Genomic DNA, 20296 nt, shown 5'->3' with positions numbered 1-20296 from the left:
TTCAAGCCTAACAATAAGCCTATGATAGGTTAGAGACTAGGCTTAGACTTTGATTTTTTTAGCAAGTCAATCTCATGTTTCACAAAAGCCTAACTCGACTTAGCCTATTCTCACCCCTAATTTTCATCATCTCGATAATGATTGTCAAACCTCCTCGGATTTCGGCCTACCAACACACCTAGAAACTTAAATGGAATGGATTCAGTTTAGCAATGTAGAAAAGATTATGTTACCTATATAAATCTCTCATCAAAGTTTATTCCATATAACTTACTTTTGGAATGCTAGCTCGAAGCTTCTCATTATTGTTTTGATGCTCCATAAATTCCTTTGCACCTTCCTTAATTGTTTTGATGCTCCATAAATTCCTTTGCACCTTGTTTCCCAAATCTTTAACTTCACATATTTTTTTATTCTTTTTTCCATTAGCCTTTTTGGCCAACAAACATGCCTTATCTAAAGTCATTGGGCCTAAATCCTGACCCGAACTCTCTAACCCAACCTCAGACCCGGAAAGAGCAAAGTTGTGGTCCCCACTCACACCAGGACAAGAGTAGAATCTAGGATTGACCAACACACCCTCTTCAGACCCCATATTCTTTGAAAATGATGCACTATCACCTTTATGCTTTTGTGCCTGATATGTCAATGTCAAACCTTTTTGTTCTACCTCCAAACCTCATGAGCCAAGTAACACATTTTTGCAAGCTAAGGTAGGATCCTACTTTCCCTCCTTGAAAGACGTAAATACACCTTCTTCATGACTCCTAGACCCTACCTCCCTCCCCCTAGACTCCTCACCTTCTCCTTTTAGGGTCTGTTTGGCAATGAGAAGAAATTAAAAAGAGAGAAAGAGATGAAAAAGAAGATGAGAAGAGAGAAATAAATGAGAAATAAGAGAGATTTGTAGTATTGTTTGTAATAAGAGAAGTTGAAGAGAAATAGAATGATGGGACTAATTGACGAAAAAGCCCTCCTCTAAACAATTTATCTTTTTTTTAAAAAATATAAGAAAATAATTAAAAATGTTAATTAATTAATTTATATTAATTATATCATTTAATTAATTAACTAATTTTTTATTAATTAATATTTTAATTACGTAATATGAAAATTGATTTTTATTTTTTAATTTTTAAATAATTTTTTCCAATTCTCTTAATTTTTGTAATTTAGTATGATTTTATTATTTTAACATTATTTATATTTTATCATCCCAAAAAAATTATATTATATCATCTTATATTAATAATAGTAATCACGCTATGATACATATATACTAATAAAGGCATAAGAGAAAACTTTTTTTTTTACAGATTTGCAATATGAAAATAAGGGATATTTATGGAAATGAATGGTAAAGTAGCGTCTCTCTTCCATTTCTTCTCATATAAGAGAAGATTGCAAAATTTAGTGGGTCCCACGTTATTAAAGCCTCTCTTCTCTATTTCTCTGCAAACCAAACAGGAGAAGTGTAGGCTTTCTCTTATACTTCTCTCTGTGCAACTTCTCTCTTCACATCTTCTCTCAAAACAAAAACAGTGCTAATATATCAAACTTAAACCCATTTGTTACTTAGTATCCCACAAAGTCTCCATTTTGGACTGCCTCGTGACATATGCCACTTAACCCTTTGACTGCTATCAAGAATAAGAATAAGAAGGGCGCAAACAGATCTCCTTAGTCCATGACCAACCACAAACTTTCCAGTTGGGCTTCCATTTACTAATCTTTGCATATGGCTATTGAATATGCAAGCTCTTGTTCATTTAATCTATTTAAGTCCAAATCTCATAATAATCAGAATATACTCCAAATACTCTTAGTCCACGCAATTGTATGCCATTTCGAATTCTACTTTGAAAATTAGACACATGTCTATTTTTTTTTGTTTTGCAAGGTCAATTATCTCATTGATCACAACCCACTGTTTTGACATATTTATAAGTAAGAGAGAGTAATTTTGTTAAGATTATTCCACTAAAAATTAAATAATTTAAATTTTAATGTATTTTTTATTTATAAAAAAAAAGATTAAATATGTTTTTGGCCCCTATAAAATTATCAAATTTTTTTTGGGTCCCTATTAAAAAAAGACATGTTTTGATCCCTTCAAAATTATTATGCACGTAATTTTAGTCCATACTGTTAAACTGATGTGTATTTTTGAATGATTATTTTACAGACATGTTTAGAACGTTATAAAAAAATTCTCGAAAAAAAAAAAAGAACTCAAAATTTAATTTCTAAGTCGAGATTTGCAATACTTTTATCATTATCTTTTGAAATTTAAAAAATTCATATTTAATTCTTCTCATTTTAAAAAATTCTATAACTTTGTATAGAAATGTTTTATAGTATTCTAAATACGCATGAAAAAAATTATTTAAAAATTAAAAGTTTAAGAGTAATTAAACAGTTTTCAAAATTTTAAAAAATAACAGAGACTAAAACTGCATGCATAAAAATTTTATAAGGACTAAGATATGTTAATTTTTTAATAGGAATTAAAAACAAAATTTAAGATATTTATAGGAATCAAAAACATATATAATCTTTAAAAAAATACTAGTATATAAAATTTAAATAGTGAATTTTCCTCAAATAAATCTAGATGAGCTCGTTGAGTGTAAGATCCTATTTTTTGTGTAGAATGTTCTAGACTAAACAGAAAAATCGTTAGATGTTATATCATTATCCCTTTCTTTGTCTTAGAAAGACTTGACTTGTGAAAGATAAATCCAAGCCTACATTTTTGAAAAATTGAGTTTAACTTATATAATTTGAGAAAGAATAGATCACTCAAAAAAACAAATGGGTAAATGTTTGTTAGCAAGAGAAGACGTTGATCTTCAGTCAATTGAGAAATGTCTACTTGTCTTCTTTCAAATACAACAAGGGACCAATGATAGTGATAGGAAGCTACTATTCGTTAGGTACAAAAATATAAGAGATAAATATCTTTATTGAATTTGTAATATTTAACAAAAATTATTAGTTGAATTAATTCATAAATTTAAAATAATACATAAAGAGTATGTTTAATTAATTGTTATTTTTGTAGATGAAGATAATATTTGTAAAATTGGAATAAAAAATAAAAAAATATAAATTATTTGAGTAAATTTATATAATATATAATCTATAAATTAAGAAAAATAAATTTATAAACAATCAAACATGTTTTCTTTTAAATATAAAGGGTTAATGAACTTTTTGGTCCCTATAAATATTGCAGATTTCGTTTTTAGTCCCTCCAAAATTTTCCTTTAAGAAATCGTCCCTTCAAAATTTTTCGTCTAAACTATTGTTCCTAATGTCAAATTTGCTAGAGATTAGCTACGACTTTAGCCACTGATTAGCTACGAAATTTGACGTTAGGGACCAATAGTTCGGAAGAAAAATTTTGAAGGGACGTTTTCTTGAAGAAAAATTTTGGAGGGACTAAAAACGAAATTTGAAATATTTAATGGGACGAAAAAGTTCATTAACCCAAATATAAATTATATTTATAAGGTATAGACTCTATAGAGGTAATGTCAAGTTCCCTTCTTCACGCTACTCTTATGGGTCAGTCACTTCAAAGATGCTAGCAATATAGTCTATTTTATTAGGAGGCAAATTTTAATATGTGGACCCTTTTAATAACTAACTCACAAAGAAACAACTACAATAGAAGATGGATTTTTAAAAGAGTATTTTAAATAATACTTTTGGGTTCAAGTAGACGTCTAACTTATTTCTACAAACTATAATTCAACTTTTTATTTCTAAAATTAAACTTGACACTCTCCATATTTTTGTATTGACAAAAATGCTCCTGTTATTATTTACCTTTTAAAAAAATTATATTTCTTAAAAAAAATTCACTATGGACATACAGTAAAAATCAATTTTCCGATATTCTAAACGAAATTTCCAGTATTCTTATTATCGGAAATAGTGTGTGATTTCCAAATTTTCAGGACACGGTTTATCGAAAAAAAAATTAAATCTGGTTGTTCTAGAAAACCAAAGAAAAATACCGAAAATTTGTGAAATTTTTTGGGAGTAACAAAAAAATTTTGGAAATTTCTGATTTTTCGGTATACCGAAAATTTTACTTATACTTGAAATTTCCGGTATGGATGCAGATAAAGTTTTTACTTGAATAGTCCAGAACCAACAGCTTCTTCACTACAAATGTCGTATATTTTCTATGCAACAAATGCAAATTTTAATTATTTCTCTCTTTATGAAACTGATAGTTTGATATTTATATGTTGCAGTTGACAGATATTTAAGTCCCGATTTGATGTTTTAACATGGACATAGGCTACTGGTAAACGACATGGTATTGTTGTCAATGTTCGTTCTGATTTTGCTAATGGAATGTTAGGGAGGAAGGATAAATTGATTATGGGTTGTGAGAGAGAAGGAAATTACAAAAGAAGGAATGTATATGAAAGAAATAATTCCTCAAAAAACATTTATAGTATGAAAGTTAAAAGTCCTTTAAGGCTGAGATATGTTCCAAATGGTATCGGTTGGAAGGTGATTGTTAGGTGTGGGATGCACAATCATAAACTATCTAAGGATTTGGAAAGCCATGACATATCAGGCCGTACAAAAGATCATGAAAGAAAGTTTGTGAATGACATGATGAAGTACAATATGACTCTAAGGCACATAGTTGCTGCTTTGAAAGACAAAGATCTAGAAAACCTCATGAGTGTTACCCAAGTGTATAAAGCTAGAGCTACATACAGAACGGGCAAGAGAGGTACATTGGCAGGAATGTAGATGTTGTTAAGCCTTATTCATTATGAAAAATACATGTGTTAGACTAGAAATAGGGACAACTTAGAAGTTGTATCTGATATCTTTTAGACATATCCTAATCTTGTGATGTTGAATATCTTTTGGACAATAGACTTATTTAAAAATAATAAGTATTAATTAAAATATTTTCATTAAAAAAATACGACATCTACACCAAATTTCTAACAAACATCATATTTCACAGTAAATTATTGAAAATATAAGATATTAATTTATAAAAACAAGCTTGCCAAATTATTATTTTGACAAAATATCTTAATAAAACTAATAATTAAAAAATGTTAGCAACACTCTCAATCTAAATATTTTGCAAAATATTTTATATTGTTGGTTGAAATTCACATGAGTTTTTTTATTTCATGTTGTCACACTTCTAAGTCCGGTGTAAATGTGAATTTCAACCTAGAACATTGCATGCAAAATATTAGAGAATGTGTTGTTAACAATTATCATATTAAAAACAATTACTACTATGCACATAGTGCTTATTCAACAAGGACAGAACCTATTATAAGTTTTTAGACACATTTATATTCCGGAGGAATAGTTTTTTGGCAAGTATTAAGGATCACGCCAATGTCGTTAGTTATATCAAATTTTTTTCCAAGCACGGCCGCTTTAGCTTTAAGTGTGATACAGAGACATGTTGCAGCCTCCAAATCAGCCAAACCATCGATTAATTCACAACAGTTATTATCATCCGAACGAAAATTGGTGATAATAATCCTTCCTAAAGCAATACAACATACCCCTAACTTTGAGGTGTCTATGGGACATTGACTTTGGGATGGTGAAACAGCCGTATTTGAAGGTGCTGAGCTTGGTGAAGATGGAGAACCATTAACCTCGGTGAATGATGAGTAAGAAACAAAAGAGAGCACTAAAATTATGACAAAGAATTTATTGAAAGCCATGACTAACTATTATTTATTAAATGTTGTAATATGTGAATTGGTTGAACTTGTGAACGTTATTTATAGGGGAAAAAGTGTGAGGTAGTACAAATATAATTAAAAGGAAGTGGGTGAATATTGTGATAATGTTTCTCATTTTTTTTTGTTATCTCTATGACTTTAAATTCAAAATAGGAAGATGTGTGCTAATTTATTTTCCGTCACACACTATTTTTATTTTTTAAAAACTTTTTTATATATGAAAAATGAGAAATAAGAAAACATGGAACTTAATTTTAACATATAATGTCTTTTATAATATTATTATTTTAATATCTTTATTTAAATTTAAATATAGCTTAAAATATTTATTGTATAATGTTTATTATATTAAATTTAAATATGAAAATATTGATCCATTTTTAGAAATACTTTTTATATTTATGAATCAACTTACCTATAAATATGAAAATCTTGATATATTTTTAGAAATACATTTTACTATTATTTTTTCTAAAACTTCTTGAAAAATAAATTTATTTGTTATGTATTTTGTACAGTCTCAAATACTATATTAGTTTTTAAATTCAAATAATACTCATCTTTTTTACTTTTAATTTGAAATTTGAAACACTTATTTTACAAAAAAAATCATTCAAGTTAAATAACACATAAAATATCTACACCCAAAGGAAATATTGGGATGATCTTTTTTCTTTATCAAAATGAAAAAAATTATAAGATTATTGAACACGTGAAAGTGAAAAGAAAAATGTAGCATAGATATTATTTACGATTTTATTTGCAATTTTAACACATTTTCATTCATAAAGAAATATGATTCTCTATATTAGGTAACAACACAAAACCCAGCTCTTCAGCTCTCATGTCAAATTTCATAATACTTAAAAAGGTCTAGTAGATATTTAAAATCGAACAAGCTTGATAAAATAGGGTTCGGGTTTTTTTTTTTTATATTTTATTAATTAAATCAAACTGTATTATGTTACAATCTAAAATTTATTTAACCTACATCCAATGCAAATTCAAACCTATTATGCATTATCTTTACGATTACAAATGATTTTCTCTTCCTCACACTTAAGGTTTCAATTTAAATTTTTTCAAATTTCTCTTAACAGTATCACATCTCCTTTTTTCTAGTCTATCATCTTTTTATCTTCTTATTTTTATGTTAATGTTCTCTCTTTCAATTATATTTTTGATGCACATTTTATTCTTTAATATCTTTTTTCGACTGCTCTTTACTTCTTTCTCTCTAATCTTTCATCTTCACTGTTTTTTCGGTTTTATTATAATATTTTTTATATTAATTTATGCTATTAATTTATGTTTTTTATTTCACTTTTCGCTAATTTTATTTTTGTATATTAAATGAAAAGTTGTTGATGATGGATTTTGTTGTTCTTTGACAACACACATAAATGAGTAAATATAAAATTATGCTGTCATTTATATGTGTATATAAGACTCAATAAACTTTTTGTAAAAAAATAAATCAACCGAACTAATCCAAATTACATTTATTTGTTTTGGTCTGATTCGTTTTTATTTCTAAAAATCAACTGAATCAAGCCGAACTACACACCTTTTTTTTTTACAATTTAAATGACTTCTTACATCAAAATCGTTGAAATTACACCACAAAATCAAATTACACCACAAAAATCCCTATTACCCACTAGCTCGTTTATGGAAAAACCTTGTGTGTATATACTTTAGAATTGGGTCCAAGTAGCTCTTTTGGATAGTTTTAGCATCAATAGAATTGATTTACCGATCTTTAGATACTGGTCTATGTTTAGTCTCCCCTTCTCTATTTTTGTAATAATTTTTTGTATCTCTAGTCTCCAGTTATCTCCTATACTACCCCTTCTTTTGACTAAAGGAAATGAAAGAAATATAATTAATATATTTTTTTTACATTTTGAATTTACAAAAACTATAAATTGCAGATAGTTTTTAAAAATCATTTTATAATTAAAATGACATATTAAATTTTATTATTTTTCAATTAAAAATTTGTGTCATCCTTTTTAAACCAAAATTTGGATTTTATTCCCTAGTATTAAATTCACAATTCTGTTCTCTCTATTTTTTTATTTTAGAAATTAAATCCTTTGTTTAAAAAATATATTATATGATATTTACTTTAAACGGAAAAATATAATAATACATTCAAAACAATCATTGTAAAACCTAAAAATGCAATAAAAACTCAAAGCTATAAAAAAACACTAAAAGAATATAAAATAATTTGTCAATATCAATAAAAATTAGTAAAACGAGCCAAACCATTAAAAATATGAAAAACCCGTCTAGAGACAACCTGTTGCATAAAAACTTTTGATATGATATTTACTTTAAACTGAAAAAATAAAATATTTTTTCAAAAAAAAAATCCTTGTAAAAAACATAAAAATGCTGTAGAAACCCAAAGTTATATCCCTCACTATTTTTGCGCGACCATACTTTCAAGACAATTTTATGTGTGTCACCTTGCCTACTTTTCAAAATTTAATATCATTGTCATATTTATGAGGCAATTTTGCTTCATGTCAATATAAATTTGCCAAATTAGGCACTCACCAAAAATGAAACTCAAAATAAGTCGAGGACAAAAATTAGAAAAACCTAAAATAGAAGGATTAAAAGGTTAGTTTTTTATATATAGTGACCAAAACTTTATTTTTATAAAAAAAGCATCAAATATGGTTTTAAGACTTTATATTTTTCTTCCTAATTTTACAAAATAAAATTCAAAATCTTTAAAACTTATTTTATTATTTTAATTTTCATAAATTATAAAAAAGAGAGGGGAACAAATACCAATATATATATATATATATATATATATATATATATATATATATATATATATATATATATATATATATATATATACATTTTCATTTAAATATTTTTTTCAGAAAAAATTAGAATTAACTAAAATTTATTTATCCTCTTCTTAAAGATATGTAAAATAGTTTCAAATTTAGCTTAAAATAATAATAAAAAAAATAAAGCACATTCATAAAAATAATAATAATAATAATAATAATAATAATAATAATAACAATAATGATAATAGTTATATATTAAAAAGTAATAATAATAATTATAATTATTATTATTATTATTAACATTATTATTATTATAGTCTTAGACGGATACAGATACTCTTAAGTACGCGTATCATCAAATTTGTATTTGTACCCATCAACTAATAAGTACTTAAATATCCATTAATATTATCTCTGGATATCCAATAAGCAATCAAACTAGTGTCTGTGACAGGTTTTACCACGTATAACAATTGTATTTTTTATTTAAAAACAAAAATACCTATTTTATTATATTTTTTATTTAAAAAGAAAAATATTTTACCTCGAATTTTTGACATAATCAAAGATAAAAATAAGTGTGTTTATTGAGTTTCTTTGTCGTCCTTAATCAAATCTTTATCATTCATTTATTGAGTATCAACACTCAAGACACTGCCGACACATTAATCTTAGAAAAACATTAGTGATCCGCGTGAAACCTAAAAGACAACCATTTAAAATGCTAACGGCATATTATATATCTAAATCACAAACATTTTGAATACTCCCTCCATTCCTTTTTTAATGTCGTTTTAGAAGAATTTTTGTGTTCCTATTTAAGTGTTGTTTTTAGAGTTTAATGTTATAATTTGTCAATTATACCCTTATTTTATCAATAACTCCACTTCACATTTTTCTTAAAATTAATTATTTTCTCAATTAGTTATTAGAGAGAGAGAGAGAGAGAGAGAGAGAGAGAGTATGATTGAATTTATTTATAAAGAGAAAATAAATAAGGGTATAATAGAGAAATAACTCTAACAACTCACTATCTTGGTTGAAGAGCTTTATGCTAAAACGACACTTAAAAAGGAACGGGGGGAGGGAGTATCAAACGTTAATAATGAAAACATTAGGATTGAAAAAAGTGAAACTTAAAGGAAAGTGGAAACAGTCTTTGTAATGAATTGCAGGTGTAGAAAATAGTATTGGTTAAAGTTTTGTGTTCTTTACATAATCTCTTGTCTTTATATATGATAAATATTTTTTAAAAATCTTGGTATCTGACCTTGCGATCAACTAATTTTAATATTTGATCATCACCAAGATTCACAAGGATGATGATGAAAATATTTTAGGATTCTTTTTTAAAATTGTACTTGTAAGTTTAAATAAAAATAATGTAAGATTATGAAATATATATATATATATATATATATATATATATATATATATATATATATATATATATATATATATATATATATATATATATGAATGTTTGTAAATAAATAAATATTTATATATATTTCACCTCGGTTATTTGAATAATCTATAGGTAAAGTTGTGTGTTTTTCTATAAAATACATAATTGTAGTTGTTGGGTTCGAACCCATGTGTTGTACTATTTAACCTTCGGTGGAACAACAACTGGGGGAAGAAATAGACAGTTTTCATGACCTTTTATTACTTCGTATTTGAAACCGAGGTAAAATTAAACTCTTTCCAGTATAGGTGAATTGTGTTTTTTTTGTAGTGGATAGTTATATTTCATCTTATTATTGTTGACTATTTTCAAATAATGAAATGTAAAACAAAGAAGAGCAAAATATTGTAAAGAGCATTGAAGTTTTCCTTTTGTATTTTATATTCTGTAGTATTGTGATCTTATTTTGGTATATGACATGTTATATATGTGTACACATGCTCTAATAGACTACGTGCTTTTTAAATAATATGTCATTTCAACATTGTTGATTGTATCAATACCAATGTATTATATTTCGAATACAGCGAATCTAGACACTATCTTATTTGAAGTGTTACAATCTATAAATCTTATAAATTTTTAAAATACTTTGAAATCTTAAATAGATTTATTGGCTATTTTAAAATTTAAATTTAATAGCTTTGTATTATCAATAGTATGGTTTGACTATTACTAATTTTAGTTATTATGATGCTTTACCTTCTTTTATTTCTAGTACCGATGGCTAGAATAAAAATAATATTACACTTTACCACGTTTTTGTTAATACTTGTTTTAAAATAACTAAATTCTCACAACCCCTACATTACATCTAAAAATAAATTTAACAAGATATCACATCTTAAATTATTCTAATTTTTTAAAGAAAATAATTTTAAAATTTAAGATCTACAAGTTGTCGTCACCGAGATGTCTCAAGTTGAAATTAAAAAAAATGTCAATCCTCCATTAATAATAGTTTATTTTATAATATTCTATAAAAATTCTGCATGAAAATATTTCACAACTAATTGATGCCAACATGACATTTGTTACTAATACAAAGATCTCAAATTTCTTGCTAATTTTGACAATAGAGTTATTTGAGAATTATAAGTATTAATTAAAAGATTTTCATTAAAAAAATTACAACTTCTACAACAAATTTCTAACAAACAACAAATTTCACAATATATTGAGAATATAAGATAATAATTTATGAAACAAGTTTGTCCAATTATTATTTTGACAAAACAACTTAATAAAACTAATAATTAAAAAAACGATAGCAACACTCTCAATCTAATCATTTTGTAAAATATTTTATTTGTTGGTTGAAATTCACATGTCTTTTTAATTCATGTTGTCACATTTTTAAGCTTGATATAGATGTGAATTTCAACCAAGAACAATGCAACATGTTAGAGAATGTGTTGTTAACAATTATCATATAAGAAACAATCACTGCTATGCACATAGTGCTTATTCAACAAGGACAAAACCTATTTTAAGTTCTTAGACACATTTATATTCAGGAGGAACCGCTTTTTGGCAAGTATTAAGGATCACACCAATATCGTTAGTTATATCAAACTTTTTTCCAAGCACGGCCGCTTTAGCTTTGAGTGTGATACAAAGACAGGTTGCAGCATCCAAATCAGTCAAGCCATCGATTAATTCACAACAGTTATTATCATCCGAGCGAAAATTGTTGATAATAATTCGGCTTATAACACTACAGCAGACCCCTAACTTTGAGGCGTCTATAGGACATTGACCTTGGGATGATGGTGGAGCAGCAGTATTTGAAGGTGTTGGGTTTGGTGAAGGTGGAGAACCATTAACCTCAGTGAATGATGAGTAAGAAACAAGAGAAAGCACTAAAATTATGACAGAGAGTTTGTTGAAAGCCATGACTTACTATTGTTTATTAAATGTTGCAATACGTGGGTTGATTGAGGTTTAATTTTTGAACTTTACTTATAGGCACACAAAAAAGTGTTAGGTGGACGGTAAAAATCTAATTAAGGGCAAGTTAGTGAATAATGTGATAATGTTTCTCAAATTTATTGTATTCTCTAAGACTATAAATTCAAAATCAGAAAGGCGTGTACATATTGATTTTCCATCACACTGATTTTTTTATAAAAATTGTTTTTGCATATGAAAAATGAAAAAACTTTTTTGATATATTTATTTTTTAAATATTCTTTAAAAAAAAAGAGGAAAGTTGATTTTTGCATATATTCTTTTATAATATTTTTCTTTTAATATCTTTTATTTTTATTTAGACACATGTCAAAATATTTATAGTTTAATGTTTATTATATTAATATATAAATTTGAAAATTTTGATATATTTTCAAAAATACTTTTTATATTTATGAATAAGTTATATATATATATATATATATATATATATATATATATATATATATATATCTTATTGAGGAACATTTACAAATAATTATGTAAACGTTTTAGGTTCTTTTATTGAGAAGTTTAGTGTCACCTTATCCTTTAATGATAAGTTATCCGGTTTTGCAAGAGCCATTGAGTTTTAAGAAAAAAAAATGAAACAATTGTAAAGCAGATGGTACAATTGTAAAATATACGTGCTTCGTTACTTTCTCGCATTTTTAAGAAAAGAAACTATTTGACTTTGAGAAGGTTTTGGTTTAGTCTCCTTCTCAATTTTTGTAATTCTTCTTTATTAATTTGATTGGATCTATTTGTTTCCTATACTAGTGATTCTTTTTACAAAATAAAATTCAAAACCTTTAAAATTCATTTTATTATTTTAATTTTCAAAAATTATAAAAAAGAGAGTTATAAAAGAGGGGGGACAAATACAAAAAAACCCCAAAACTAAAAAATATAAAGTTAGGAAGCCCTAACCTACTCCTATCAAACCTAACCTATTCCTATCAAACTCCATAATTTCATTTTCATTAAAATATTTTTTGGGGACAAAATTAGAATTAACTAAAATTTATTTATCCTCTTTTTAAGGATATGTAAAAATAGTTTCAAATTTAATTTAAAATAATAAAAATAATAATAATAAAATAAAGCGAATTCATAATAATAATACTAATAATAATAATAATAATATTAATAATAATAATAATAGTTATATATTAAATAATAATAATAGTAATAATTATTATTATTATTATTATAGTTTTGGGTTGAATAAAATAATATTAATATAATTTTGATAGTTATTAACGCATACAGATACTCTCAAGTACGGGTATCATCAAATTTGTATTTATCATCAAATTTGTATTTGTATCCATGAACTAATAAGTAATTAAATATCCAATAGTTTTACCTCTGCATATCCGATAAGCAATCAAACTAGTGTATATGATCGGTTTTACCGGTACCACGTATAATAATTAGATTTTTTATTTAAAAACAAAAATACCTATTTTATTGTATTTTTTATTTAAAAAGAAAAAAATTATCTCGATTTTTTCATAATTGAAAGTAAAAATAAGCGTGTTTATTGAGTTTTTTGTCGTCCTTAAATAAATTTTTGTCGTTCATTTAATGAGTATCACCACTCAAGACACTGTCGGCACATTAATCTTAGAAAAATATTAGTGATCCGCATGAAACCTAAAAGACAACCATTTTGAACGCTTATATATGGGAATCACAAACATTTTGAATATCAAACATTTGATAATGAAAATATTAGGATTGAAAAAGTGAAACTTAAAGGAAAGTGAAAACAGTCTTTGTGATGAATTGCATGTGTACAAAATAGTATTGGTCAAAGCTTTGTGTTCTTTACATAATCTCTTGTCTTAATACATGATAAATTTATTTCTTTATCTAACCTTTGCTAATTTTATATATCTTAATCAATTGAATGAGAAACAATTGAGAATATCTTACAATATACAGACATGAAACTAATTTCAACATTTGATCTTCACTGAATTCACAAGGATGGTGATGAAAATATTTTAGGATTCTTTTTCAAAATAGTACTTGTAGGTTTAAATAAAAAAATGTAAGATTATAAAAATTTGCATTTCAATGAAAATTGTGTGTGTGTGTGTGTGTGATATATATATATATATATATATATATATATATATATATATATATATATATATATATATATATATATATATATATATATATTCCATCTCGGTTGTTTGAATAATCTATAGGTAAAGTTGTGTGTTTTTTCCATAAAAATATGTAATTGGAGTTGTTAGGTTCGACTCATGTGCTGTACAATTTACCCTTCGGTGAAACAACAATTGGGGGAAGAAATAAAAAAAATTATGACGTCTTTCAGTACCTCGCATTTGAAACTGAAGTAAAATTCCTTTACCGCCTAGGTGAATTGTCTGTTTCTGTACTAGTGGATAGTGATATCTCATCCTATTATTGTTGACTATTTTTTTCAGATAATCAAATGTAAAGCAAAGAAAAGAGAAAAATGTCGTAAAGAGCAATGAATATTTCTGTTTGTATCCCGTAATGTTGTGATCTTATTTTGGTATCTGACATGTTATATATGTGTATGCACGCTCTAATAGACTACATGCTTTTTATATATTATGTTATTTAAACACTATTGATTGTATCAATACTAATGTATTATATGTGTGTGCACGCTCTAATAGACTACACGCTCTTATATATTTTTAAAATGTTAAATATATTTTTTAGCTTTTATAAAATTAAAATTTTAAAGTTTTGTAGCCTTTTTTTATAGTTTTGTAGCCTTCTTTTATTATTAGTACCGTTGACTATAATAAAAATAACAATACGCTTTACCACGTTTCTCCTAATACTTGTTTTAAATTCACTAAATTGTCACAATGCATGCTTCTAAAACTGAAATTACCAATAAGTTATGTCTCAGATAATTCTATTTTACTTTAAAAGTTTGCTATTTTATAGCTTTTAGATCATTAAATTCTCGCAATCCCTACATCCAAAATAAATTTAACAAGATATCACATCTCAAATTATTCTAGTTTTCTAAAGAAAATAATTTTAAAATTTAAGATCCACAAGTTGTCCTCACCCAGATGTCTCAAGTTGAAATTAATAAAATGTCAATCCTCCACTTATAATAGAGTTTATTTTATAAAATTCTATTTAAAAAAATATGCATGAAAACATTTCGCAACCAATTGATGCCAACATGACATTTGTTGCTAATACGAAGATGTCAAATTTCTTGCTAATTTTGGAAAAAGACTTATTTGAAATTATAAGTATTAATTAAAAGATTTTTCATTAAAAAAATCTACAACCTCTCTACAACAAATTTTTAACAAACAAAAAAATTCACTATATATTATTGAAAATATAAGATAGTAATATATGAAAACAAGCTTGCCCAATTATTATTTTGACGAAACACCTTGATAAAACTAATAATTAAAAAAATGTTAGCAACACTCTCAATCTAATCAATTTGCAAAATATTTTATATTGTTGGTTGAAATTCACATGAGTTTTTTTAGTTCATGTTGTCACATTTCTAAATCTGGTGTAGATGTGAATTTCGACCAAAAACAATGAAAAATATTAGAGAATGTGTTGTTAACAATTATCATATTAGAAACAACTACTACTGTGCACATATGTGTTTATTCAAGAAGGATAAAACCTATTTTAAGTCCTTAGACACATTTATATTCAGGAGGAATCGTTTTTTGGCAAGTATTGAGGATCACGCCAATGTCATTGGTTATATCAAATTTTTTTCCAAGCACGGCCGCTTTAGCTTTAAGTGTAATACAAATACAGGTTGCAGCTTCCAAATCAGTCAAATCATCGATTAATTCACAACAGTTATTATCATTCGAACGAGAATTGGTGATAATAATATGACTTATAACACTACAGCAGACCCCTAACTTTGAGGCGTCTATGGGACATTGACCTTGGGATGATGGTGGAGCAGCCGTGTTTGTAGGTGCTGGGTTTGGTGAAGGTGCAGAACAATTAACCTCAGTGAATGATGAGTAAGAAACAAGAGAGAGCACTAAAATTATGATAAAGAATTTGTTGAAAGCCATGACTTACTACTGTTTATTAAATGTTGCAATATGCGGGTTGATTGAGGTTTAATTTTTGAAACCTTATTTATAGGCAAAAATAAATAAAAGTGTTAGGTGGGCAATAAAAATCTAATTAAGGGGAAGTTAGTGAATAGTGTGATATTGTTTCTCAAATTTGGTTGTTATCTCTGTGACTATAAATTCAAAATCAGGAAGGCATGTATATATTTATTTTGGACAAAACTTAGGTACAATTCTTTAGGTGTGGTTTTTACTATTTTCCAATGAAAATATGATAAATATACTTAAATATTATTTATTGAGTGAAAATATAAGAAATTTGTATACATGTAAGAGAAAATTATACACTTGTCATATTTTCATTAGAAAATAGTAAGAACCACACTTAAAGAATTGTACCTAAATTTTGTCCATTTATTTTCTATCACACTAATCTTAATTTTCTAAAAACTGCTTTTTGTATATGAAAAATGAAAAAACTTTTTTGATATATTTACTTTTAAAAATATTCTTAAAAATAAGAAAAGACAAAAATTGAATTTTACATAAATTCTTTTATGATATTTTTCTCTTAATATCTTTTATTTTAATTTAGACATATGTCAAAATATTTATAGTCTAATGTTTATCATATGAAAATATAAATATGAAAATTTTGATATATTTTCAAAAATTATTTTTGTATTTATGAATCAGTTATATATATATATATATATATATATATATATATATATATATATATATATATATATATATATATATATATATATATCGCTTAACTTACTCACGCGGTTATTTTTTTCTCATCTGTTTACCGTTGAGAATAAAGTGGGTCATGTGACGAGATATTAAATCTCAATCTTTTATTTTAATCAAATAGTTATTATCTCTCCCTCTCACTCTCATATAAGATTATCATTTCTCGTTAGATACGTCCCCTATATATAGTTGGGCGTATCTAGTTAAAAAGGATAATTTCATATGAGAATGGGAAGAAAAAATAAGAATCGTTTGATTGAAATAAAATGTTGATAAATATTGAGAGTGCTTTTAACACCTTTAATTCATCTTGTGGAGGAATATTAACAAATAATTCTACAAACGTTTTAGGGTTTTTTCTTGAGAAGCTTAGTGTCATCTCATCCTTCAATGATAAGTTGTCCGGTTCTGCGAGAGCCATTGAATTGGCCTTGCAAAATAATTGGTCAAACTTATAGTTAGAAATAAATGTCACGTTCGTGGTTGTTGCTTTCGCAACCACTCGCTTCATTGGGTTTTAAGAAACAAATAGAAAAATTGTAAAGTAGATGGTACAATTCTAAAATATACGAGTTTCGTTGCTTTCTCGCATTTTTTAAGAAAAGATACTATTGTGCATATACTTTTAGAATGGGCTCCAACTAGCTCTTTTGGATAATTTTAGCATCAATTACCATGGTTTACCACCCTTTAAATACATCTGACCTTGAGAAGGTCTTGGTTTACTCTCCTTCTCTATTTTTGTAATCCTTCTTTGTTAATTCGATTGGGTCTATTTGTTCTATTTATTTCCTATACTAGCCATTCTTTTTACTCAAAAAAAAGAGAGAAATATAATTCATATACTTTCATTTACATTTTAAAGTTACAAAACTTATAAATTGAAGATAGCTTTTAAAAATTATTTTATAAATAAAAAGATCTAATAAATTTCTATGAAGAAGATATTCATCATCATCCTTAACTTAGTTTTGATTAAGACAAAAACCTATTTTAGAAGAAATATCAAAAGGAAAGAGATTGGAATCTAGTATCAAGTTTGCATAAGTTTTGGATTTCAATAGAATTGGTTCATAGACCGAGGTACAATATGCAATTCATTATTTATAAGTATTAGGTGCTCACAAACTTTCATCTAAACTCTTCTCAGTATACCATAATTTTGTTGCATGTGTCACATTCAAAAGATTTTAACTTAGTCAAATTAAGTTTTTGGTTAGGCAAATCAATTTACCTACCTATGTAAATCGATTTACATACTCTCAGCCAAAACGAATTTGTGAAAATTCAATCGGTAAATCGATTCACCCTTCAATGTAAATTGATTTACCATTCCAATTTTGCATTATGTAAATCGATTTTCCCTTTATGTAAATTGATTTACCTAATATATTTTCTCAATTTTTTTGAACATTGAAGCAAGTAAATCGATTGACCCCATATGTAAATCAATTTATCTCTGTATCTTTTGGTAAAATTATGATTCAATGATACCTCATCATTACACTTATTCGTGAATCATTTTCTTGCAGCATTGCAAATGATTTCTGATTTTTTTCAAGCATTGCAAGTCTTTTTTAAAAGGGTGTCCTGTGATGTATATTTCATGACAATTTTCATCTATTTTAAGTGTTAGTAAAATTTGACTAAGAAACTTTTTCTTGCATAATATCCATTCATCTGTGAAAAGTTTAGTAAAAACTAGGGGTGGCAAACGGGCATGCCCGCCCCCCAAAAGCCCGCAAGAAAATGGGACGGGGCGGGCGGTCATTGTTAAGGGTGTGGGCCTAAAACATTGGCCCGCCCCGCAAAAAAGTGAGGGCGAGGCGGGCTAAGCCCGCGGGCATTGCATTTTTTAAGCCTAAAAATGCAAAATTTATGTTAATTCTCGTGCCTGCAAAAGTCCGCATAAAAACGGGGCGGGGCGGTCACACTGGAGGGTGAGGGCCTAAAACCTTGGTCCGCCCCACACAAAAGTACGGGTAAAACTGGCATGCCCAACGGGCCGGGCCCGTTTTGTCACCCCTAGTAAAAACACTTGAGAACTTAAATGTTCTTCCATTCATTATAACTTTCCGGATAAATAAAAGCACCATAACATCTCTAAAATATCTTAAAACCTAATTCACCCCGTCACCGTCCTCCCTGCACTCTAAAGTTACAATTTTATTATTTAATATTAAAAAATTCGGTCACTCTTTTATAACTATTTTATTCCTGATTTTTAAATTCACAACTTTAATCTATCTATTTGTTTCTTCTTAGAAATTGAACCTTTTATTTTAAAAAATATTGATGTGATATTTACTTTAAACTAAAATATTAATATCAAAAATATTTCAAAACATTCCTTGTAAAAAAATAAATATGCAATATAAACCCAAAGCTAAAAGAAAAAAAAAACACTAAAATAACTTCAAATAATTTGTCAAAATCAATAAAACCTAGTAAAATCACTTAAACCAATATACAAAGAAAAACCATTTTAAAAATATGAAAAAACCTACCTAGATACTTGGTGCATAAAAAAGAATTGTTGATCCTTCACTATCATTTAATATTATTTATGAGGCAATTACGCCGATATATAAATATAAATCTGTCAACTTAGGCATTTACACGTCACCAAAATAAAATTCAAGATAAGATGATAAAAAAATACTCCCTCCGTCTCAAAATATATGTCATAGTTGGTCATTTCACACAGATTAAAAAAATGTGATAAATGAAAGAGAGAATAGTATTTTTACAAAACTATCCCGTTTATTATTAGTGTATTTGATTGATCATAAATGCAGAGTGAGAGAATAATAAATTCCAAGTATTAATTAAAGGGCATAATTGAAAGATAAAAATTAAAATTTTACTGGAAACTTAAAGCGACACTTATTTTGGGAAAAATAATTTTATCAAATAAGACACTTATTTTGGGACGGAGGAGTAGAACATACTAAAATAGGAGGACCAAAATATTGGTTTTTATAAATAGGGAATACTAACTTTATTTAAAAAAACATCAAAAGTAAATTTAAGACTTTATATTTCTCTTCCTACTTTTTTTAAAATAAAATTCAAAACCTCTAAAACCCATTTTATTATTTTAATTTTCAAAATTTATCCAAAAAAATAAAGAACAAAAACAAATGCCCTTAAATATATAGTAAAAAGAGAGTTACAAAAGAGGGGTGACAAATACCAAAAACCATCCAAGGACTAAAAATTCTAAAGCTAGGAAGCCCTAACCTATTTCTATCAAACTCCATAGTTTCATTTTCATTAAAATTAATATTATTTTTTCAAAAAAACCCTATAATTAACTAAAATTAATGTATCCTCTTTACAATGACAAATAAAATAATTTTAAAATAATTATTATTATTATTATTATTATTATTATTATTATTATTATTATTATAATTATTATTATTATATTTTACATTTTAC

At 26.4% G+C, this 20296-nt stretch overlaps 4 protein-coding genes across 4 annotated transcripts; 1 reads left to right on the top strand and 3 right to left on the bottom strand.

Moving 5' to 3' along the window:
• Positions 1 to 606: 606 nt before the first annotated feature.
• Positions 607 to 4782, top strand: LOC131619615 (uncharacterized). The gene is made up of 2 exons (XM_058890693.1): positions 607 to 690; positions 4315 to 4782. The coding sequence occupies exons 1-2, from the start codon at positions 607 to 609 to the stop codon at positions 4780 to 4782; spliced, it is 552 nt and encodes a 183-aa protein (XP_058746676.1).
• Positions 4783 to 5339: 557 nt separating this feature from the next.
• LOC131619613 (putative lipid-binding protein AIR1) lies at positions 5340 to 5735 on the bottom strand. The gene has a single exon (XM_058890692.1). It carries the CDS (start codon positions 5733 to 5735, stop codon positions 5340 to 5342), a length of 396 nt encoding a protein of 131 aa, XP_058746675.1.
• A 5808-nt stretch (positions 5736 to 11543) lies between these two features.
• On the bottom strand, positions 11544 to 11942 carry LOC131619612 (pEARLI1-like lipid transfer protein 3). Its single transcript, XM_058890691.1, has one exon. It carries the CDS (start codon positions 11940 to 11942, stop codon positions 11544 to 11546), a length of 399 nt encoding a protein of 132 aa, XP_058746674.1.
• Positions 11943 to 15691: 3749 nt separating this feature from the next.
• LOC131619611 (pEARLI1-like lipid transfer protein 3) lies at positions 15692 to 16090 on the bottom strand. Its single transcript, XM_058890690.1, has one exon. The coding sequence runs from the start codon at positions 16088 to 16090 to the stop codon at positions 15692 to 15694; it is 399 nt and encodes a 132-aa protein (XP_058746673.1).
• Between the last annotated feature and the right edge of the window lie 4206 nt (positions 16091 to 20296).

The sequence above is a fragment of the Vicia villosa genome, linkage group LG7 (genome assembly GCF_029867415.1).
Source record: "Vicia villosa cultivar HV-30 ecotype Madison, WI linkage group LG7, Vvil1.0, whole genome shotgun sequence".
In the NCBI taxonomy this organism is placed as follows: domain Eukaryota; kingdom Viridiplantae; phylum Streptophyta; class Magnoliopsida; order Fabales; family Fabaceae; genus Vicia; species Vicia villosa.
Note: the sequence above shows the minus strand (reverse complement) of the source record. Positions and strands in the feature narration are given on the sequence as shown.

Coding starts and splice junctions, on each gene's coding strand:
- LOC131619615 (XM_058890693.1), top strand. CDS start 607: ATGATGCACTATCACCTTTATGCTTTTGTGCCTGATATGTCAATGTCA. Junction 691..4,314: donor CTCCAAACCTCATGAGCCAA/GTAACACATTTT, acceptor ACATGGACATAG/GCTACTGGTAAACGACATGG.
- LOC131619613 (XM_058890692.1), bottom strand. CDS start 5,735: ATGGCTTTCAATAAATTCTTTGTCATAATTTTAGTGCTCTCTTTTGTT.
- LOC131619612 (XM_058890691.1), bottom strand. CDS start 11,942: ATGGCTTTCAACAAACTCTCTGTCATAATTTTAGTGCTTTCTCTTGTT.
- LOC131619611 (XM_058890690.1), bottom strand. CDS start 16,090: ATGGCTTTCAACAAATTCTTTATCATAATTTTAGTGCTCTCTCTTGTT.